This window comes from Pristiophorus japonicus, chromosome 4, assembly GCF_044704955.1.
Source record: "Pristiophorus japonicus isolate sPriJap1 chromosome 4, sPriJap1.hap1, whole genome shotgun sequence".
NCBI lineage: Eukaryota > Metazoa > Chordata > Chondrichthyes > Pristiophoridae > Pristiophorus > Pristiophorus japonicus.
This window is the reverse complement of record NC_091980.1, coordinates 312439375-312461620: the sequence shown is the minus strand read 5'-3', so window position 1 is coordinate 312461620 and position 22246 is coordinate 312439375. Positions and strand designations below refer to the sequence as shown.

Sequence of the window (22246 nt, the reverse complement as noted above, 5' to 3'; positions counted from 1 at the left end):
AGAGAGATCGAGCGAAAAGGGGGGGGAGAGAGAGCGAAAAGGGGGGGGGAGAGAGAGAGCGAAAAGGGGGGGAGAGGAGCGGAAAGGGGGGGGAGAGAGAGCGAGCGAAGGGGGAAAGGGGAGGGGGGAGAGGAGAGAGAGAGAGCGAAGGGGGAGCCAGAGAGAGAGAGAGAGAGAGGAGAGAAGGGGGAGCCAGAGAGAGAGAGAGAGAGAGAGAGAGAAGGGGGGAGCCACAGAGAGAGAGACAGAGAGAGAGAAGGGGGGAGCCACAGAGAGAGAGACAGAGAGAGAGAAGGGGGGGAGCCACAGAGAGAGAGAAGGAGAGAAGGGGGGAGCCACAGAGAGAGAGAGAGAAGGGGGGAGCCCAGAGAGAGAGAGAGAGAGAGAGAGAGAGAGGGGAGGAGCGAGAGAAGGGAGGAGCCAGAGAGAGAGAGAGAGAGAGAAGGGGGGAGCCACAGAGAGAGAGAAGGGAGAGCCAGAGAGAGAGAGAGAGAGAGAGAGTGAGAGAAGGGGGGAGCCACAGAGAGAGAGAAGGGAGGAGCCACAGAGAGAGAGAGAGAAGGGGGGGAGCCACAGAGAGAGAGAGAGAAGGGGAGCCAGAGAGAGAGAGAGAGAGAGAAGGGGGGAGCCACAGAGAGCAGGAGAGCGCCACAGAGAGACGGAGCGCGCCACAGAGAGACAAGACAAATCCAGGGAGACAGTGAGTAAGAGTGAGGTAGTGAGACAAAACACGAGTGATAGAGTGACCTAGAGAAAAGAGCAACACAGAAGTATAGATGAGAGAGAGCATGCAAGATAAAGAAAGTGCCGTGTGTGTGAGAAAGAGAAAGCCAAGACAAGCATTCTCTCGGTTGACTAATCAGTGACTCGTGGTGAAAGTGCATGGGAGGTCTTGGTTTGGCTGTAATACCCTCATGGTCAAACAGTAGTGCACTCACACCCACACTCACAGATGAACAGCCATTGTAAGGGGGTATCATGAACTGCTGTCAGGACAAGATGGAACGGGCAAAACAAGAGAGACAAGAATAGTAGTTACATACATTTAATTAGCTTAAAAAAATGCAATTGCACATCCATTTTCAGGAATCTGGGATTTACATATACTGCAAATCTTCTCTAGAATCTGTTAAAGATTTTAATATGCCCCATCACCACCTCACACCGCCAACACACACTCAACATTCTTTTATTTTCAAATCCATTGTTGACATCACTTTGCGTTAACCTACGGGTAGCTGTCAGCTGATTAAAAGCCTCCTTACAGGATGCAACTATTTATAAAATAGTCTCTGTGCCTAGCTCCTTCGCTGTGACTCTCGCTCTGCGTTACTCGCCACATTTCTCTCTCTCTGGCTTTGCGTCGAGCTCTCTCTTCTCTCTCTCACTTTTGTATTTATAAAATAAGATAGGTTTTCAATGTGAAGGGCTTTGCAAAAGCTGTTTTACCGTGGAAAATGATCGTTGCTACAAAGGCCTGAATACTCTGTGCCCACATAATACCCGACAGGACCAGCACTGTTCACTCAGAGGCCCAAGCAAAACAACAAACGCAACTGAATAGTTTCCTTGACTGCAGGTTTAAGTCACTGGAATAAAAGGCTTGCTTATTCCACGCTGCAATCAACCGTCACGACCTTCCGCTTCCTCATCAATTTCAAAATCAAAAATAGGCAGGCAACATTTTTTTTTGTTGCAAACATTCCGTTTCCACTAATCTTAGTCCAAAATAAATTAGTATTTGCTAAGTGACTAATCCCAGAGTGGAACTTTATTATTACATCAGACCCTTTTCCTTAAGGTGCACACTCCTTGACTGCTTTGTGTAAGACAGATCAGGCTTTCCACAAGGTGAAACATTTGCAGTAAACATTTTGAGGTTGGATTCCTGGTCTGTGGTGAGCTGGGAAATCTCTGACTCGGGCCCTGCTACTGGTCTCAGTCCCCTGGGGGTGGGGACAGCCAAGGCAAGGGTCCTGCTCACTACCCAGTGAGCCCTGCTGGAAAATGCCTGTGTGGAGGCATCAAGCAAGCTCAACTGTGCTGCCTCTCTCCCAGCAAACCCCCGCACCCAGCATAACTTGAATTCCCCACCAGCTCTCTCAACCTCTCCACTGCCTCGGGGTTGTCCAGCATCCAGTTCTGGACGAGCCGTAACTTCCCCCGGCTAAACACTGAGAATTCTAACATCCTCCCTGGTCAGGGTCCCAGGCTAAACTAGATTGCTCACAACCACTATTTGACCCGGAGAGGAGCCTCCAACCTCATATCCGCTCCATCACCAAAATGGCCGACTTTAACGTCGGCCGTCTCCGTCTCTGCCTCAGCTCATCCGCTGCTGAAACCCACATCCATGCCTTTGTTACTTCCAGACTCAACTATTCCAATGCTCTCCTGGCCGACCTCCCATCTTCCACCCTCCATAAATTTCAGCTCATCCAAAACTCTGCTGCCTGTGTCCTAACTCATACCAAGTCCCGTTAACCAATCACCACTCTCCTCGCTGACCTACATTGGCTCTCGGTTCTAATGCCTCCAATTTCAAATTCTCATTCTCTAAATCCCTCCATGATCTCTTGCCCCTCCCCATCACTAACCTCCACCAGTCCCAGAACCACCACCTCCCCTTCCCCCCGCACCAGAGATCTCTGTGTTCCTCCAACTCTGGCCTCTTGTGCAGCCCTCCCGACCTTTGCCCCACCACTGGCAGCCGCCTTCAGCCATTCACGCCCCCAAGTTCACCTCCCCATCTCCCTCTTCTCTTTTAAGATCCTCCTTAAAACCCACTTTTAGTCATCCTCTTATCATCTTTGACTTGGCATTCATTTCAGTCAGTTCTGTGAATCATCTTGGGATGTTTCTCAGACTTAAAGGCAAGTTTTTTGTAGGAAGTCACCATCTATGCTCAAGTTGCATGAGGTACTGGTCCCTGTGGAACTTTACCTGACATCACTCCTGGGACCACCTGATCTGTATGACTTGCTCCTTGCTCTAAACTGAGCCGTCAATTCTATCAAACACATTTTTTTTTAAAACCTTGGGGATATCACGTTCTGAATTTTGATCTGAATCAAATGCAGAATCAGAGATGCAGTAGCAAGCCAGTCACGTGTGAATCCACTGAGATACTGGGAGTGTCGCAATCAAAGACACACTCAAACCTATTGAGCACAATGGGTGGTTATGCCTAGCCCAACCTTTAGGTCACTTTGAACTTATTACAAGGAGGTGTAGCACAAGCACTGTGCTGTAACTAGCCTTCTCTAATTTCACTTTCTTGTCCTTGGGAAGTGCCCGGTTCGTGATATTCAACCATGGAAGGCATCACAACGGTCCACGCAACTCAAGTTTTCAATATGGACCACTAGATAGCGATTAGGAGCAAGAATCCTGGCCAATTTGGTCCTCTTGAGCCCAAGGCCAATTGCAGCACCCCAACAACCACTAATTCGGTGTAAACCTGGTCTGTTCAGCACAAGATACTTCCTGCCGTCACAAACCCGAGCCATTAGCAGACTGCTTTATGTTCTACCATGGACCTTGAGCAGACTCCGCGCCTTGTGGACACCCATGTGTCCATCTCCTCAACCCCCTCCAAGGGGAAAATAACTCATTCGTCTTTTTCCTCTCTCATTTCCTTCTCATCCTTCATGTGCTCCACAGACCTACCCACTTGCTAGGGTTTGGCTCTTGGTACCATTGTCACCATTCAATTGTGAGCCTTCAGCAGGAAGCACTAGACAATGATCTCCACCCCCCCCCCACCCCCGACCAACGGTAGCACCCCTCGTACTGCCTCTGGCAGAGACCAGCTAACTCAGCAAAGGCTGGGGATTGAACCGCCTTGGTCTGTGTGGCTCAGAGTCAGTGCTTCGCCAATATTCCCTTTAAGCCGCTCAGCCATGTGGCCGCCTGCAGCTCCTGCGCAGGCCGCCTGCTGGCTTTTTAAGGGGAGAAACGGTACATGCGCGGAAATTTGAATGGACCGTGCGGCCCATTAAAGGGGCCACACACCCTCAAAAAATTAAAGGGAGCATTGGTCCTTGTCTCCAATATACGGTATACAGCAACGGCAGGCTCTGCTCACTAGTGTAGACTAAAAACAAACAGTGGTGCACTCATTAACTATAGTGTGTGAAAGGAAACATTGCTTACAGACCTATCGCTGGAGCATTTATACAGAGCTCTCTGGCCAGTAGAAGGAACGTCTTTCCCAACACGTAGACATTGACCTGCAAGAAAGTTTAAGAATCATTAAACACCATACTTTTCAAAAATTGGATCTTTTAAAATATTTTAAAGGTCCCCTCGACTGTATTTGCCATTTGAATGCCTGCTGATGCCTTTCAATAATCAATCAGCTGCAACAAAAGGAGAGCTCAGAGACAAATTTTCACCTCTGCCCCAGAGATACCTGCTCCCTCTGACTCGTGTGCTACTGCCCGGCAGCAAAACATACATTTCTCTCTCCCCTGCCCGCTGCTCTCCCCCTGCCCTCCCCCTCCCCCTCCCCCCCAGTACATTTCACCCCTCCTTTCCTTAGGTTAAAGCCTGCTGTTCCACAAATACAGACCTCACTCCAGTACCTCAGTGAAGTGATGACTACAAGAGTGAGCATAGATTGCAAGTCAATGGGCTATAAGAATTGGAAGCAGGAGCCTGCTCCGCCATTCATTAAGATCATGGCTGATTTTCGACCTCAACTCCACTTTCTTGCCCTATCGCCATTGTTAAGTATGGAAGAACTCCACAAGACTGAGTACTGTGAGCTAAAACTGATGTGACCTTCATCTCTTTAATACAACTCCAGAGTGACTAAGCAGCCTGGCAGACAGCCTTTTATCCTCCCTTGCACGAGGTGTGCAGGTGACCCTTGGGCCTCCAACAGTTGCACCCTCTGGTGGCAAGTCCTACACAGTTACAATGTTTACATACATAACACCCATATCCCTTGATTTCCTGAGAGTCCCAAAAATCTATCGATCTCAGCCTTGTTCTGAGCATCCACAGCCCTCTGGGGCAGAGAATTCCAAAGATTCGCAACCCTCTGAGTGAAGAAATTCCTCCTGTCTCAGTCCGACCCCTTAACCTGAGACTATGCCCCCCGAGTTCTAGACTCTCCAGCCAGGGCAAACATCCTCTGACCAGCGATGTTACTCACGGGGTGGAAACATAGGAGCTGGAGTAGTCCATTCAGTGCACCTCCCCACCCCCCCCCCCCCACCACCCCGAGTCTGTTCCCCCATTCAATGAGATCATGGCTGATCTGTGATCTAACTCCATCTACCCACCTTTGCCCCATATTATCCCTCAATACCTTTGGTTAACAACAATATATCAATCTCTGATTTAAAATTAACAATTGACCCAGCATCAATTGCCATTTTTAGACGAGAGTTCCAAATTTCTACCACCCTGTGTGTAGAAGTGTTTCCTAATTTCACTCCTGAAAGGCCTGGCTTTAATTTTTAGACTATGCCCCCTAGTCCTAGACTCCCCAACCAGCGGGAATAGTTTCTCTCTGTCTACCCTATCTGTTCCCCTTAATATCTTGAAAACTTTGATCAATCACCCCTTAATCTTCTAAAGTCCAGGAAATACAACCCTAGTTTGTGTGATCTCTCCCCATAATTTGTCCCATTTAAAACTGAGATGAGGAGAAATTTCTTCTCTGAGGGTTGTTAATCTATGGAATTCACTGCCTCAAGAGAGCTGTGGAAGCTGGGACATTGAATAAATTTAAGACAGAAGTAGACAGTTTCTTAAACGATAAGGGAATAAGGGGTTATGGGGAGCGGGCGGGGAAGTGGAGCTGAGTCCATGATCAGATCAGCCATGATCTTATTGAATGGCGGAGCAGGCTCGAGGGACCATAATCCTGCTCCTATTTCTTATGTTATGTTCTTATAATTTAACCCTTGGAGTCTGGGTCATCATCATCATCATAGGCGGTCCCCCGAAGCGAGGATGACTTGCCTCCACACCAAAAAGGGATGAGTTCATAGGTGTTTCAATGAAGGATCTAATATTCCAAATCCCAAACGACATCCTGAAGGGTGGAAGATGCCTGTGTGTGCATTTTTTTTTGTGTGTGTGTGTTGGCCGTTGCACACCAGCTTGACAGAACTAGATCTTGGTCCAGTGGCAAGGATCAACCAAGACGACTGGAGACCAGCTCGGCTCCGGGTAGCATTCTGGTAAAAGGAGCTGCCAATCATCCCGCATTCATTGTAATGAGGTCCCACCAAGCACCACCCTGGGAGCTGAAACGGAGGCCTCGCTCCACCCCCCACGCTCACCACAAGAAACCACACAAAACATTCTTTACCCTTTGTAAGACTCTGGTTAGGTTCGGAGGTCTGTCACCTCAAACAACCAGGGTGGCCTTTGCGTCAAATGTAACACAATAAGGAGGTAAAATGGAGCAGAAAACAACTTAACCATCTGCAACAGCAGCATTTCTACAGCGTTCAGTGCCTGGACTCATTATTGTAAGTGTACTCTGCACACTATCTCTGTAACAGTATAGTCTTATCAAGAAGATGGGAAATTATTTTTGTGAATACTTCAGTTGCTATAAGTGCTACATTAAGATGTTGCACGAATTTTCTGTGTTTAATACACAGGCATGCAATAAAGAAAGAAGCAAGTGGTGTTGAATTTTTGACAAGAAACTGGTGCCATGCCGTTCTGGTCAGTCCATTACAGGAGGGATATTAAAACCATGGAAAAGAGATTGTTAAGATTCACTACGATTATATCGGCAATGAGGGCTCCAGTTTTGAAAGGCTTAAAAAAAAAACTGGGACTTTTTCACTGGAACAAAGAAACTTAAGGGGGATCTCAGAGTTTTTGAAATTCTGACGTTGAGAGGGTAAACGGTGAAAAATTGCTTCTATTGGTTGGCGCATCAGCAACAAGGCACTGACTCAGGATTATTACTAAACCAATGTAGAAGCATAGAATAGTATAGCACAGGAGGCCGTCATTTGGCCCATCGAGTCTGCGCCGGCTCTTTCGAAGAGCATGGGGAAATATGTGGGAGGTTAGAAGAGATGTTTTCACACAAAAGGCTGTTACAAGATTGCATGTTTTACACAGACTAGAACATCAGCAATATGTGAAAAGCCCAACAAGGGAGGATTCGCTATTGGATTTAGTAATGGGGAATGAAAGAAAGCAGATGAGAGAAGTAAAAGTAGAGGGACATCAAGGCAATAGTGACCATAATATATGCTTTAAGATGACAATTGAGAAGGACACACAAGTATGACGAAGACCAGGGGAATAGATTGGAGAAAATCTTATTTTCAGGGGCTGAGAACAGAACTTGAGAAAATAAAATGGGCAACAATATTGGCAAACAACGATGTGGAACAGCAATGGGAAACATTTAAAATGGTGTACAACAGAGTGCAAGAATAATATATTCTGCTAAAAGGAAAGAACAAACTAAACACTAATGAGACACCATGAATGAATAAAGTCACAGGGGAATAACTGAGGGTAAGGAAAGAAGCATACAAGTACATAGACAGCAGGGGAGTGCATGATAAGGGAGAATACAAAGAGGTTTGGAGAGAAGTCAAAAAACAATTAGGAAGCCAAAGAGGAACTATGAAATTAAATTATCAAGGAACATAGAACAAAATAGTAAAATGTTTTATTGGAACATAAATTAAAAAGGAAAGTTGGGGATGGGAATAGGGCCATTAAGGGATAGACAGGATAATACCACAGGTAAGGATAGAGAGATGGCAGAAATATTAGATAATTACTTTGCTTCAGTATTTACCATGGAGATAGGACAGATGGACATGACATTGGATCATGAGATTAGTAATTAAATAAATGCACTTAAAATAAAGAGGTGGTAGATTAAATAATCAAACTTAAAGAAGGAAAAAACCCCGCTCTGGATGCATTATATCTGCGCATTTTAAAAGAATCTAGGGAAGAGATAGCAGAGGCATTGCTACACATATTTAATAATTCGTTAAAAAAAGGTGTAGTGCCAGAGGACTGGTGGTTGGCTGAAGTAATACCTATATTTAAGGTGGCCGCGTGGGACCAGCCGAAGAGACTCCAAGGCAGGCGTTCATTCTGCCGAAGGGACTGAGGCCGCCGCTGAACCGACCGAGGCGTGGCGTCGTCTCATACTCCCAACCAATTTTTAAACTTTTAAACTTATTAAACAATCTGGGACAACTTTTAAAACTTACATTTGAGACTCTCCCAACTGAAATGCTTTATGTTGTGTATCTGTAAAGCATGCACTCCCATGTTCCGCCACCAGGGAGCGCATCCCCTGAAGTCTCAAGGGATCCCAGCATCCCTTGGGAGCACTGTATATAAGCCGGCCCCTAAGGCCTGTTCCTCACTCTGGAGTGTCTTATTAAAGACAGAGGTCACTGTTACTTTAACCTCCCTGTGTGCAGTCTCATCTGTGTTAGGAACACAATAATTGGCGACGAGTATACAAATCCAAAGATGCAGCAAACTGTGGGCATCCTGGAGAGGTTCTTGGAGGGTGAGGACTGGGAAGCCTATGTCGACAGCTAGACCAGTACTTTGTAGCCAACGAGCTGGTCGGAGAAGGAAGCGCTGTAAAAAGGAGAGCGGTCCTCCTCACAGTCTGCGGGGCACTGACCTACAGCCTCATGAAGAATCTTCTGGCTCCGGTGAAAACCACAGCTAAGTTGTATGAGGAACTGTGAACACTGGTCCGGGAGCATCTTAACCCGAGGGAGAGCATGCTGATGGCGAGGTATCGGTTCTACACGTGCCAGCGATCTGAAGGTCAGGAAGTGGCGAGCTACATCGCCGAGCTAAGATGACTTGCAGGACAATGTGAGTTTGATGGCTACCTGGAGCAAATGCTCAGAGACTTTTTTGTACTGGGCATTGGCGATGAGATCATCCTACGAAAACTTTTGACTGTGGAGACACCGACCCTCAGTAAGGCCATTGCGATAGCACAGGCGTTTATGTCCACCAGTGATAACACCAAACAAATCTCTCAGCACACAAGTGCTAGCAATGTTCATAAATTAACTGGAACTGTGTATGCGAGCAGAAATGTACAGGGCAGAACCCATGAGTCTGCAACTGCCAGCAGGCCTCAGGTGACCCAGATGACTCAGAGTCCGCAACAAAGGATGAATGCAAGGCAATTCACACCTTGTTGGCGCTGTGGAGGCTTCCATTCAGCCTATTCATGCCGCTTCAAAGGGTATGTTTGCAAGAACTGTGGAACAATGGGGCACCTCCAAGCTCCAGACGAGCTGCAAGCTCTGCAAAACCTGCTAACCATCACGTGGCAGAGGAAGATCGGTCCATGGTGGATCAAAGCAATTTCGAGCCTCAGAGGGGGCAGATACTGAAGTACATGGGGTGCACACATTTTCAACGAAGTGTCCACCTATAATGCTAAATGTAAAAGTGAATGGCTTACCCATAGCCATGGAAGTGGACACTGGCGCTAGCCAATCCATCATGAGTAAAAAGATGTTTTGGAGACTGTGGTGCAACAAGGCACTTAGACTAGCCCTGAGCCCCGGCCACACGAAACTGAGAACGTACACCACATGCTTATCACTGTCCTGGGCAGCACCATGGTCAAGGTCACCTACGAGGGCACAGTGCACGAACTGCCACTCTGGATTGTCCCGGGCGATGGCCCCACACTGCTTGGAAGGAGCTGGCTGGGCAAAATCTGCTGGAACTGGGATGACATCCGAGCGCTATCACATGTCGATGAGGCCTCATGTACCCAGGTTCTAAACAAATTTATTTTCCGTTTTGAGCCAGGCATTGGAAACTTTTCCGGGGCGAAGGTGCAGATCCACTTGGTCCTAGAGGCACGACCCATTCACCACAAGGTGCGAGCGGTACCTCACATGATGAGGGAGAGAGTGGAAATCGAGCTAGACAGGCTGCAATGCGAGGGCATCATCTCCCCAGTGGAATTCAGCAAGTGGGCCAGCCCGATTGTTCCAGTACTCAAAAGTGATGGCACGGTCAGGATTTGTGGCGATTATAAAGTAACTATTAATCGTTTCTCGCTACAGGACCAATACCCGCTACCTAAGGCAGACGGCCCATTTGCGACGCTGGCAGGAGGCAAGACGTTCACCAAGCTTGACCCGACTTCGGCCTACATGACGCAGGAGCTGGAGGAGTCTTCGAAGGGCCTCACCTGCATCAACACGCACAAGGGACTGTTCATCTACAACAGGTGCCCGTTTGGAATTCGGTCGGATGCAGCGATCTTCCAGAGAAACATGGAGAGCCTACTCAAGTCGGTACCACACACGGTGGTCTTTCAGGACCAAACATTTGTCACGGGTCGGGACACCGTCGAGCACCTACAAAACCTGGAGGAGGTCCTTCAGCGACTGGATCGCTTGGGCTGCGGCTGAAGAGGTCGAAATGCGTCTTCATGGCAACAGGAGGTGGTTTTGGGGAGAAAGATCGCGGCGGACGGCATTCAGCCCACAGACGCCAAGACAGAGGCTATCAGGAATGCGCCCAGGCCACAGAACGTCACGGAGCTGCGGTCGTTCCTGGGACTCAACTATTTTGGTAACTTCCTACCGGGGTTAAGCACCCTCTTAGAGCCCCTACATGTGTTATTGTGTAAAGGTGAGAACTGGGTATGGGGAAAAAAAAAAAAGTAATTGCTTTTGAGAAAGTCAGAAACATTTTATGCTCCAACAAGCTGCTTGTATTGTATAACCCGTGTAAAAGACTTGTGCTAGCATGTGATGCGTCGTCGTACGGAGTCGGGTGTGTATTACAACAAGCTAACGTTGCGGGGAAGTTGCAACCTGTCGCCTATGCCTCCAGGAGCTTGTCTAAGGCCGAGAGGGCCTACAGCATGATTGAGAAAGAGGCATTAGGGTATGTGTTCGGGGTAAAGAAAATGCATCAGTACCTGTTTGGCCTCAAATTTGAGCTGGAAACCGATTACAAGCACCTCATATCCCTGTTCGCTGAAAACAAGGGGATAAATATTCATGCCTCAGCCCACATACAAAGGTGGGCACTCGCACTATCAGCATATAACTATACCATCCGCCACAGGCCAGGCACCGAGAACTGTGCGGATGCTCTCAGTCGGCTACCATTGCCCACCACGGGGGCGGAAATGGCGCAGCCTGCAAACTTGTTGATAGTGGTGCAGCCCGCAGACTTGTCGACGGTCATGGAAGCATTTGGAAATGATAAATCACCTGTCACGGCCCTCTGCTGTCCCTAGTAAAAAAAACTGCATGGGAGCTGGGCCAGCATCCCTGTTGAAATGCAAGAGCTAATCAAGTCGTTCCAGCGGTGAAAGGACGAGCTGTCCATTCAGGCAGACTACCTGTTGTGGGGTAACCGCGTAGTGCTACCCAAAAAGGGCAGGGAGACGTTCATCTCGGATCTCCACAGCACATACCCAGGTATAGTAATGATGAAAGCGATAGCCAGATCCCACATGTGGTGGCCCGGTATCAACTCTTGACTCGAGTCTTGTGTACGGCAATGCAGCATGTGTGCTCAGTTGAGCAACGTGCCCAGAGAGACACCACTAAGTTTGTGGTCCTGGCCCTCCAGACCATGGTCGAGGATCCATGTTGATTACATGGGCCCGTTTCTCAGTAAAATGTTCCTGGTGGTGGTGGATGCTTTTTCAAAATGGATTGAATGTGAAATAATGTCGGGAAGCACTGCCACCGCCACCATTGAAAGCCTGAGGGCCATGTTTGCCACCCACGGCCTGCCTGACATACTGGTCAGTGACAAACGGGCCATGTTTCACCAGTGCTGAATTTAAAGAATTCATGACCCACAATGGGATCAAACATGTCACCTCGGTCCCGTTTAATCCAGCCACCAATGGGCAGGCAGAGCGAGCAGTACAAACAATCAAACAGAGCCTTAAACAAGTCACAGAAGGCTCACTCCAAACCCGCCTGTCCCGAGTACTGCTCAGCTACCGCACAAGACTCCACTCGCTCACAGGGGTACCCCCGGCTGAGCTACTCATGAAAAGGACACTTAAAACCAGACTCTCGCTGGTTCACCCCAACCTGCATGATCAGGTAGAGAGTAGGCGGCAGCAACAAAATGTAAACGATGGTCGCGCCACTGTGTCACGGGAAATTGATCTGAATGACCCTGTGTATGTGCTAAACCATGGACATGGTCCCAAGTGGATCGCGGGCACGGTGATAGTTAAAGAAGAGAGTAGGGTGTTTGTAGTCAAACTAGACAATGGACAAATTTGCAGAAAGCACCTGGACCAAACGAGGCTGAGGTTCACAGACTGCCCTGAACAACCCACAGCAGACACCACCTTTTTCGAGCCCACAACACACACCCAAAGGATCAATGACACCACGCCGGAACAGGAAATTGAACCCATCACGCCCAACAGCCCAGCAAGGCCAGGCTCACCCAGCAGCCCTGCAGGGCCAACAACACGCCAACCCAGCGAGGGCACAGCCAACACACCAGAACAGACATTTGTACCGAGGCGGTCCACCAGGGAAAGAAAGGCTCCGGACCGGCTCACCTTATAAATAATTTTCACTTTGACTTTGGCGACGGAGTGATGTGTATCTGTAAAGCATGCACTCCCATGTTCCGCCACCAGGGAGCGCATCCCCTGAAGTCCCAAGGGATCCCAGCATCCCTTGGGAGCACTGTATATAAGCCGGCCCCTAAGGCCTGTTCCTCACTCTGGAGTGTCTTAATAAAGACTGAGGTCACTGTTACTTTAACCACCCTGTGTGCAGTCTCATGTGTGTTAGGAACACAATACTTTTAAACATCTATTATTAACTTACATCTTTGACCGTTAACAACTTTTTAAATTGGGGAAACTTTTATAATCTATTATTTATCTACATCTTAGTTTTTTTTTTAACAACTCTTAGAGAAACTTCTTAAAATGTTTTAACAACGCTTAGAAACTTGAAATAAATTGGGAAATTTTATAAATTTTTAATCTTTTAAAATAACTTTGGAAGTCACCTTCCTAATGCTTGCCCCCTCCAACCCAGCCTCGGGCCATCTACCCTCAAGGGCGCTACCTGGCGTCGAGCTTGCGGCCAACACCTCGCCATAGGCAATTCGGCTTATCGAGCAGTGCCTGGTCTCGTCGCCTTGGACCCCCTTGCCACTGGACCAAGACCTTGCCACGCTAAGCCCGTGAGGTGGCCGGTGTGCAGCAGCCACCCCACGTTAAAAGCACTCACGCACAGGCATCTTCCACTCCCATCAGTATGAAGTTCGGGATCTGGAATGTCATGACCCTCATGGACAATCCCAACAGCAACAGACCGGAACGCCGCACTGCCATAGTTGCCCGGGAACTCAGATGTTTTGACATCGACATCGCCGCCCTCAGCGAGACCCAGCGGGCAGGGGAAGGCCAGTTGAAGGAACATGCTGGAGGTTGCACCTTCTTCTGGAAAGGGAAACCAGAGGCAGAACGCCGCCTCCATGGAGTCAGCTTTGCCGTCAAGAATGAGCTGGTCGACCACCTCAAAGACTCCCTCTGTGGGGTCAACGAATGCCTCATGACTCTCCGTATCACCCTATCTCGGAACCAATATGCCACAATCATCAGTGCATACGCCCCTACACTCGTAAAGAGGGTTTTTATTCCAACCTCTAGACATCCTTGTCCCGTGATCCTCCTGGGTGATTTTAATGTCAGGATTGGCAAAGACACAGCCCTCTGGGGATGCATGATTGGCAGAGAGGGGGTAGGGAAAGCCAACTCCAACGGTACCCTACTCCTGACAAAATGTCTTGAACATGAACTCCTCATTTCCAACACCCTGTTCCGCCAGAGGGACAAATACAAGGCATCAAGGCAACACCCTCGCTCCAAACACTGGCACCTGCTTGACAATGTCATCGTCCGAGCCAGGGATCGCAAGGATGTGCGCATCACCCGCGCCATGACAGGAGCTGACGACTGCTGGACGGACCACCGCCTAATCAGATCCATCATCAAACATTAACATTGCCCCAAAGCAGAGGGGACAGCAGCAGTTCAACAAAAAAGTTAATGCCGGGGCACTGAGAGACCCAGCTAAGAGAGCCCTATACAGCCAGCACCTCACAGCCAATCTGGCGTGCCTTGATGACCCCGAGATTCTGAATGCCCACAGCGCTTGGTCTGCCCTCCAGGCCTCTATAACCAGTGCCTGTGAAGAAACACTTGGTCACTCAACCAGAAAACACCAGGACTGGTTTGATGAAAATGATCAGGAGATCGAAATAGATCGCAAGCGCAAAGCATTTCTGAGCTTCAAGCCCAATTCGGGAGCTGCAAAACTCAAGGCTTAGGTCCAACAAAAAACTCGGGACCTAAAGAACAGGTGGTGGATAGAGAAAGCACAGGAGATACAACAACTGGCCGACAGCCACAATATGCAAGGATTTTTCACTGCAGTCAAGGCCACCTACGGTCCAAACTCCCAAAGCCACCCCACTCCTGTCCAAGAACGGGGAAACACTCATCAAGGACACCGAGGCTGTCAGGGCACTTTGAAGATCTCCTCAATCAAGACTCTGCCTTTGACTCGAGTGTTCTCGATTCCATCCCGCAGCATGCGACCCGCCACCAACTCAGTGAGACCCCAACGTTGCACGAGGTAGGCAAAGCCATAAAACAGCTCAATAACAAGGCTATGGATGCGGATGGAATCCCTGCTGAGGCGCTAAAGTGGAGAGGCGCTGTTGGCGCGGATACATGACCTCATCTCTCTCATCTGGAGGGAGGAGAGCATGCCGGGAGATCTCAGAGATGCAGTGATTGTGACCATCTTTAAAAGGGGGCCAAGTCCGACAGCGGCAACTACAGGGGAATCTCCCTGCTTTCAGCCACTGGGAAAGTTGTCGCTCGAGTTCTCCTCAATCGTCTTCTCCCTGTAACCAAGGAGCTCCTCCCGGAATCACAATGCGGATTTCGTCCCTGTCGGGGCACAACAGACATGATCTTTGCACCAGTTGCAGGAAAAATGCAGGGAGCAGCGCCAGCCCTTATACATGGCCTTTTTCGATCTTACAAAGGCCTTTGACACTGTCAACCGTGAGGGTCTATGGAGCGTCCTCCTCCGTTTCGGATGTCCCCAAAAGTTCGTCAACATCCTTCGCCTGCTTCATGATGACATGCAGGCCGTGATCCTTACCAACGGATCCATTACAGACCCAATCTATGTCCGGACCGGGGTCAAACAGGGCTGCGTTATCACTCCAACCCTCTTCTCAATCTTCCTCACTGCCATGCTCCACCTCACAATCAACAAGCTCCCTGTTGGAGTGGAACTAAACTACAGAACCAGTGGGAAGCTGTTTAACCTACGCCACCTCCAGGCCAGGTCCAAGATCACCCCAACCTCTGTCGTTGAGCTGCAGTATACGGACGACGCCTGCGTCTGTGCATATTCAGAGGCTGAACTCCAGGATATAGTCAATGTATTCACTGAGGCATATGAAAGCATGGGCCTTACACTTAACATCCGTAAGACAAAGGTCCTCCACCAGTCTGTCATCGCCGCACAGCACTGCCCTTCAATCAACAGGATCCATGGTGCGGCCCTGGATAACGTGAACCATTTCCCATATCTCGGGAGCCTCTTATCAACAAAGGTAGACATTGATGCGGAGATTCAGCATCGCCTCCAGTGCGCCAGCGCAGCCTTTGGCCGCCTGAGGAAAAGAGTGTTTGAAGACCAGGCCCTCAAATCTACCATGAATCTCATGTACTACAGGGCTGTAGTAATACCCGCTCTCCTGTATGGGTCTGAGGCATGGACGATGTACAGAAGGCACCTCAAGTCGCTGGAGATATATCACCAATGCTGTCTCCGCAAGATCCTGCAAATCTCCTGGGAGGACAGGCGCACTAACTTCAGCGTCCTCGTCCAGGCTAACATTCCCAGTATTGAAGCACTGACCACACTCGATCAGCTCCGCTGGGCAGGCCACATAGTTCGCATGTCAGATACGAGACTCCCTAAGCAAATGCTTTATGTGGAGCTCCTTCATGGTAAACGAGCCAAAGGAGGACAGCGGAAACAGCGGTTACAAGCACACCCTCAAAGCCTCCCTGGTACAGAGCGACATCACCACTGACACCTGGGAGACCCTGGCCGCAGACCGCCCGAGGTGGAGAAAGTCCACCCGGGAGCACGTTGAGCTCTTTGAGTCTCGACACAAGGAGCATGAAGAGGCCAAGCGCAGGCAGCGGAAGGAGCGCGCGGCAAACCAGCCCTACCGACCCCTTCCCCCGACGAATGTCTGTCCCACCTGTAACAGGGATTGTTCAGCCATCAAAGAACTCACTTTGGGAGTGGAAGCAAGTCCTCCTCGATTCCGAGGGACTGCCTATGATGATGATTTAAGAAGGGAGATAGAACATGTCCAGGTAACTATAGACCAGACAGTTTAATATCAGTGGTAGAAAAAATAATGGAATCCCTACTAAACACAAGAACATAAGAACATAAGAAATAGGGCCATACTGCCACTTGAGCCTGCTCCGTCATTTAATACGATCATGGCTGATCCGATCATGGAGTCAGGTCCACTTCTCTGCCCGCTCCCCATAACCCCTTATTGTTTAAGAAACTGTCTACTTCTGTCTTAAATTTATTCAATGTCCCAGCTTCCACAGCTCTCTGAGGCAGCGAATTCCACAGATTCACAACCCTCAGAAGAAATTTCTTCTCATCTCGGTTTTAAATGGTCGGCCCCTTATTCTAAGATTATGCCCTCTAGTTCTAGTCTCCCCCATCAGTGGAAACATCCTCTCTGCATCCACCTTGTCAAGCCCCCTCATAATCTTATACGTTTCGATAAGATCACCTCTCATTCTTCTGAATTCCAATGAGTAGAGGCCCAACCTACTCAACCTTTCCTCATAAATCCCTGGAATCAACCGAGTGAACCTTCTCTGAACTGCCTCCAAAAGCAAGTATATCCTTTCGTAATTATGGAATCCAAAACTGCACGGCGTATTCCAGGTGTGGCCTCACCAATACCCTGTATAGCTGTAGCAAGACTTCCCTGCTTTTATACTCCATCCCCTTTACAATAAAGGCCAAGATGTCATTGGCCTTCCTGATCACTTGCGGTACCTGCATACTAACCTTTTGTGTTTCATGCACAAGTACCCCCAGGTCCAGCTGTACTGCGGCACTTTGCAATCTTTCTCCATTTAAATAATAACCTGCTCTTTGATTTTTTTGCCAAAGTGCATGACCTCACACTTTCCAACATTATACTCCATCTGCCAAAATAGAAGAACATCTAGAAGCCAAAAATATAGTAATGAATAGTTGGCATGGATTTCAAAAGGGAAAGTCTTGTTTGACCAACCTCATAGAATTTTTTGCAGAGGTAAAGAGAGAGAGTACACAAAGGTAATGCTGTAGATGTAATTTATCTAGATTTTCCAAAAGGCCTGGATCAGATCAGCCACGATCTCATTGAATGACGGAGCAGGCTCGAGGGGCCAAATGGTCTACTCCTGCTCCTATTTCTTATGTTTTTAGATAACGTACCACATAATAAACTAATGAATGTCAGAGAATGCGGTGTCAGGGGACAAGTAGCAGAATGGATCGCTAGCTAGCTTCAATACAGAAAGCAGAGAGTAGAGGTAAAGGCTGGCTATTTACAGTGTGGCAGAAGGTGGGTCGTGGTTCAGTGCTGGGACCACTGTTGTTCGTAATGTATATTAACGATTTAGACTTTGAAATCAAAAACACAATTTCTAAATTTGCAGATGACACCAAATTGGCGGGAGGGATGGGGCAGTCAATACTGAGGAAGACGACAACAAATTACAGGAGGACATTAATAAACTTGCAGAATGGGCATCTAATTGGCAAATGAAGTTCAACACAGATAATTGTGAGGTATTACATTTTGGTGGGAAGAATAGGGAGGTCACTTATTACTGGGAGGGTGGGAGTCTGGGTGGGGTAGAGGAACAAAGGGATCTCGGGGTACAAATATGCAAATCGCTACAAGTAGTGACACAGGTTAACAAGGCCATAAAAAAGACAAGCCAAGCACGTGGGTTTATTTCTAAACGGATACATTAAAACGGAGTGAAGTTATGCTGAACCTGTATTGGACTTTGGTAAGATCACGCTTGGAATATTACATACAGATCTGGTCACCATATTATAGAAACTGGAGAGGGTGCAGAGAAGATTTACAAGGATGATACCAGAAATGCGAGGGTATATATATCAGGAAAGTATGAACAGGCTGGGTCTGTTTTAACTTGAAAAAAGAATTAGATGGCCTGCTAGGTTTTCAAAATTATGAAAGGTTTTGATAGTGTAGATACTGAGAGAGTCTTTCTATCTGTGGGGAAGAGCAAAACCAGAGGCCATCAATATAAGATAGTCACCAACAAATCAAATAGGGAATTCAGAAGAAATTTTTTTACCCAGAGGGTGGTGAGAATATGGAACTCGCTACCACAGGAAGTAGTCGGGACGAAGAAGCAGCGAGAGTTTGTAGAGCGACGTGATCGGGGCCCAGGAGAAGCGAGAGTTCGGGGCCCAGCAGAGGCAAGGGCCTGGGGCACCACAGGCCAGCCCACACTGCGATATGTATGCGCACTAGGTCGTGGGCCGCCCCGACCTGTGTGAGAACACCACCGCAGGTCGGGGCTATAAATAGAGCTGCAGCGTCAGGCCCCGGAACATCGTGGGCGAAGGTGCGGCGAATGAGGGTACGGGGCCCAGAAGAGCCGAGGGCCCTGGGGCAGCATGGGCCAGCCCACACTAGGTCCGTGCAGCAGAGCAGGTCTCCAGTCGTCCTGGTCAACCCTTGCCACTGGATAAAGGCCCCTCAATTGGACTGGAACATCAGGTTCTTCATGGAAACATCTGTGAACTCTTGTGGAAGCAAGTCATCCTCGCCGAGGGACCGCCTATGATGATGAGGTCCGTGCAGCAGAGCTGGTCTCCAGTCACCTTGGTTAATCCTTACCACTGGACCAAGACCTCGCTCTGTCAAGCTTGTGTAGTGGCTAATGTGCAACGGCCACCACACGTTAAAAAAAATCCACGCACAGGCATCTTCCCACCTTTCAAAATGTCGTTCAGGACCTGGGATATCAGGTCCTTCATTGAAACACCTGTGAACACATCCTTTTTTGGCGTGGAAGCAAGTCATCCTCGATACAAGGGACCGTAAGAAGAAGATGCATTTAAGGGGAGGTTGGAAAAGCATAAGGGAGAAGGGGAATAGAGGGTTATGCTGACAGAGTTAGATGGGGAAAGACGGGAGGAGGCTCGATTGGAGCATAAACAGCGGTATGGACTGGTTGGGTCGAATGGCCTGTTTCTGTGCCACATATCCTATGTAAGCACTTAAAGAAGAATTGGATATAGCTTTAAAAACAACTTGAGTTTATACAGCTCTTTTTAAGTAGCAAAATGTCCCATGGTGCCTCATAGAGGCATAATCAGACAAAAACAAATGCTGAGACAGAGAAGCAGGCAGTAGGAGTGGTGATTTGAAGCTTGGTCAAAGAGGTGGGTTTTAAGGAGGGTCTTAAAAGAGAGGTGGAGAGGTTGAGAGAGTGTGGGCCTTAGATGGTTGAAGGAGGGAGGAATGCACAAGATGCCAGAATCTGGGAAATGGAGAGTTCTGGGGAGGGTTCTGGGGCTAGAGGAGATTACAGAGATATATAGAGGGGCGAGGCCATGGAGGGATTTGAACACTAGGTTGAGAATTCTAAATTGGAGGCGTTGGGGGACCGGGAGCCAATGCAGGTTGAAGGGGACAGGAGTGATGGATAAATGCAGAGTTTGGATAGACTGAAGCTTATACAGCATGGGGGATGGGAGGCCAGTCGGCAGAGCATTGGAATAGTAGAATCTGAAGGTGACATAGACATGACGGATTTTCGACTGCAGATAGACCGAGGCAGGGCGGATTCAGGCAAAGTTACGGAGGTGGAAGTAGGCGGATGGAGAGGATATGGGTTCGAAAGCTCAGCTCTGGATCGAATGGTTCACAGAGATTGCTAACAGTCTGGTTCATCCTGAGACAGTGGCCTGAGGGAGGGGAATGGAATCAGTGGCTAGGGTACAGAGTTTGTGGCAGGGCTGGAAGATAATGGCTTCGGTCCCAATAATTAGCTGGAGTAAACTGAACCTCATCCAAGACTGGATATCAGTACAAAAACAAAAAGAGTACAACGAAAGCATAAAGAAGTGGGATTTCAGTACATAAGCTCATGGTGAGAAGCCAGCACTGGAACAGGCACAATGGGCCAAATGGCAAGGGCAAAAACAGCAATGTGATAATGACCAGAAAATGTTTTGTTATTGGTGTTGGTTGAGGGATAAATTGTGGCCAGAACACCAGGGAGAACTCTTCTTCGAAATAGTGCCGTGGAATCTATTATGTCCACCTGAGAGGGCGTCTCATCCAAAAGACAGCACCCAACAGTGCAGCACTCCCTCAGTACTACACTGGAGTGTCAGCCTGGATTATGTGAGACTTGAACCCACGACCCGTTACTCAGAGGTGAGGGTGCTAACACCCAAGTGTTGATGGCTGGGTCCCATGAAACTGGAACCCAGCAAGAGTGAACACCTTCAGAGCAGAGGTCTCAAATAGATCACAGGGTGTACATGGGATATTTTTTCACACAGTATACATCGAAAAACAGCATCCCTTTTTGATCCAATATTGAGCGGTTGCCAAACAGAAAGCACAAGAAAGGAAACACCATCTCGCTGATATGGGGAGAGTAAGCAAGCCGTGCACTCAAAGGGAGCAGCTGGAAAGACAAAAATAGACCAAGCACCAGCTGCATTTGGGCAGAATTCACCAACACTGCTTGGCCAGGTTAAAATGCAAACAAATGGCAATCTAATTTGGTCCTCGACAGCTGTAGCTGCGGCAAAGCAATCAGCAAAAATGTGACTTAGAGGTTGTCAAGGGTAAATCCTCACACCGGATGATGCATTGCAGCCTTGCTGAGGGTGCTGACTCACACTGGGGGTAGAGAGCATCAGACGCCAACAAGCCCATCCTTCAACATTCACTCCCTCCACCACCGGCGCACCGTGGCTGCAGTGTACACAATCTACAAGATGCACTGCAGCAACTCGCCAAGGCTTCTTCAACAGCACTTCCCAAACCCGTCGCCTCCACCACCTAGGAGGACAATGGCAGCAGGCGCATGGAAACACCAGCACCTCCAATAGAAACCCCATCCCAACCTGGACATATATCGGTGGTTCCTTCAACGTCGCTGGGTCAATATTCTGCAACTCCCCAACAGCCTGTGGGAGTACCTTCACCACACGGACGGCAGCATTTTAAGGGGCGGCGGATCACCACCTTCTCAAGGAGAACTAGATAATACCCAGCACTACCTCTCCGACACCACTCTCGAACCCTCCACTGACTCTATACGGTCAGACTGCTTGTTCAACATCCAGTGCTGGATGAGCGGAAATTTCCTCCAACTCAATATCGGGTAGACGGAAGCCACTGTCTTCAGTCCCCACCACAAAGTCCGTGCCCTTGCCACCAATTCCATCCTTCTCCCTGGCAGCTGACCTCGTCTGTTTGCGATAGATTTAGATGAGGAAAGATGGGAGGAGGCTCAAATGGAGCATAAACGCCGGCAAGAACCGGTTGGGCGAATGGGCTGTTTCTGTGTCGTATATCCTGTGTAATCCTTGGTATCATATCTGATCACGAGTTCCTACCTCATACCTGCTCCATCACCAAGACCTCCTATTTCCACCTCTAACATCACCCGTCTTCACCCCTGCCTCAGCTTATCTGTTGCTGAAACCCTCAAACATGCCTTTATTACTCTCAACTTGACCACTCCAAGGTACTCCTAGCTGGCCTCCTTAGTTCTACCCTCCATGAAATGCATCTCAGGGTATTAAAAGAGATGGCGGAAGTTATAGCAGATGCATTCATTATAATCTACCAAAATTCTCTGGATCTGGGGAGGTACCAGCGGATTGGAAAGCAGCTAATGTAACGCCTCTGTTTAAAAAAGGGGGCAGACAAAAGGCAGGTAACTATAGGCTGGTTAGTTTAACATCTGTAGTGGGGAAAATGCTTGAAGCTATCATTAAGGAAGAAATAGCGGGACATCTAGATAGGAATAGTGCAATCAAGCAGATGCAACATGGATTCATGAAGGGGAAATCATGTGTAACTAATTTACTGGAATTCTTTG

The 22246-nt window shown here is 48.5% G+C and overlaps 1 protein-coding gene across 5 annotated transcripts in view; it reads right to left on the bottom strand.

Moving 5' to 3' along the window:
• Positions 1-22246, bottom strand: part of brf1b (BRF1 general transcription factor IIIB subunit b) — a 409723-nt gene that overhangs the window by 281901 nt on the left and 105576 nt on the right. For 4 of the 5 annotated variants that reach the window (XM_070879697.1, XM_070879698.1, XM_070879700.1 and 1 more), the window contains one exon: positions 4160-4232. In XM_070879697.1, the coding sequence (XP_070735798.1) occupies positions 4160-4232 (73 nt within the window). Of the gene's footprint in view, positions 1-4159; positions 4234-22246 lie in introns of those variants that run through there. The other variant, XM_070879699.1, reaches the window with a different exon arrangement.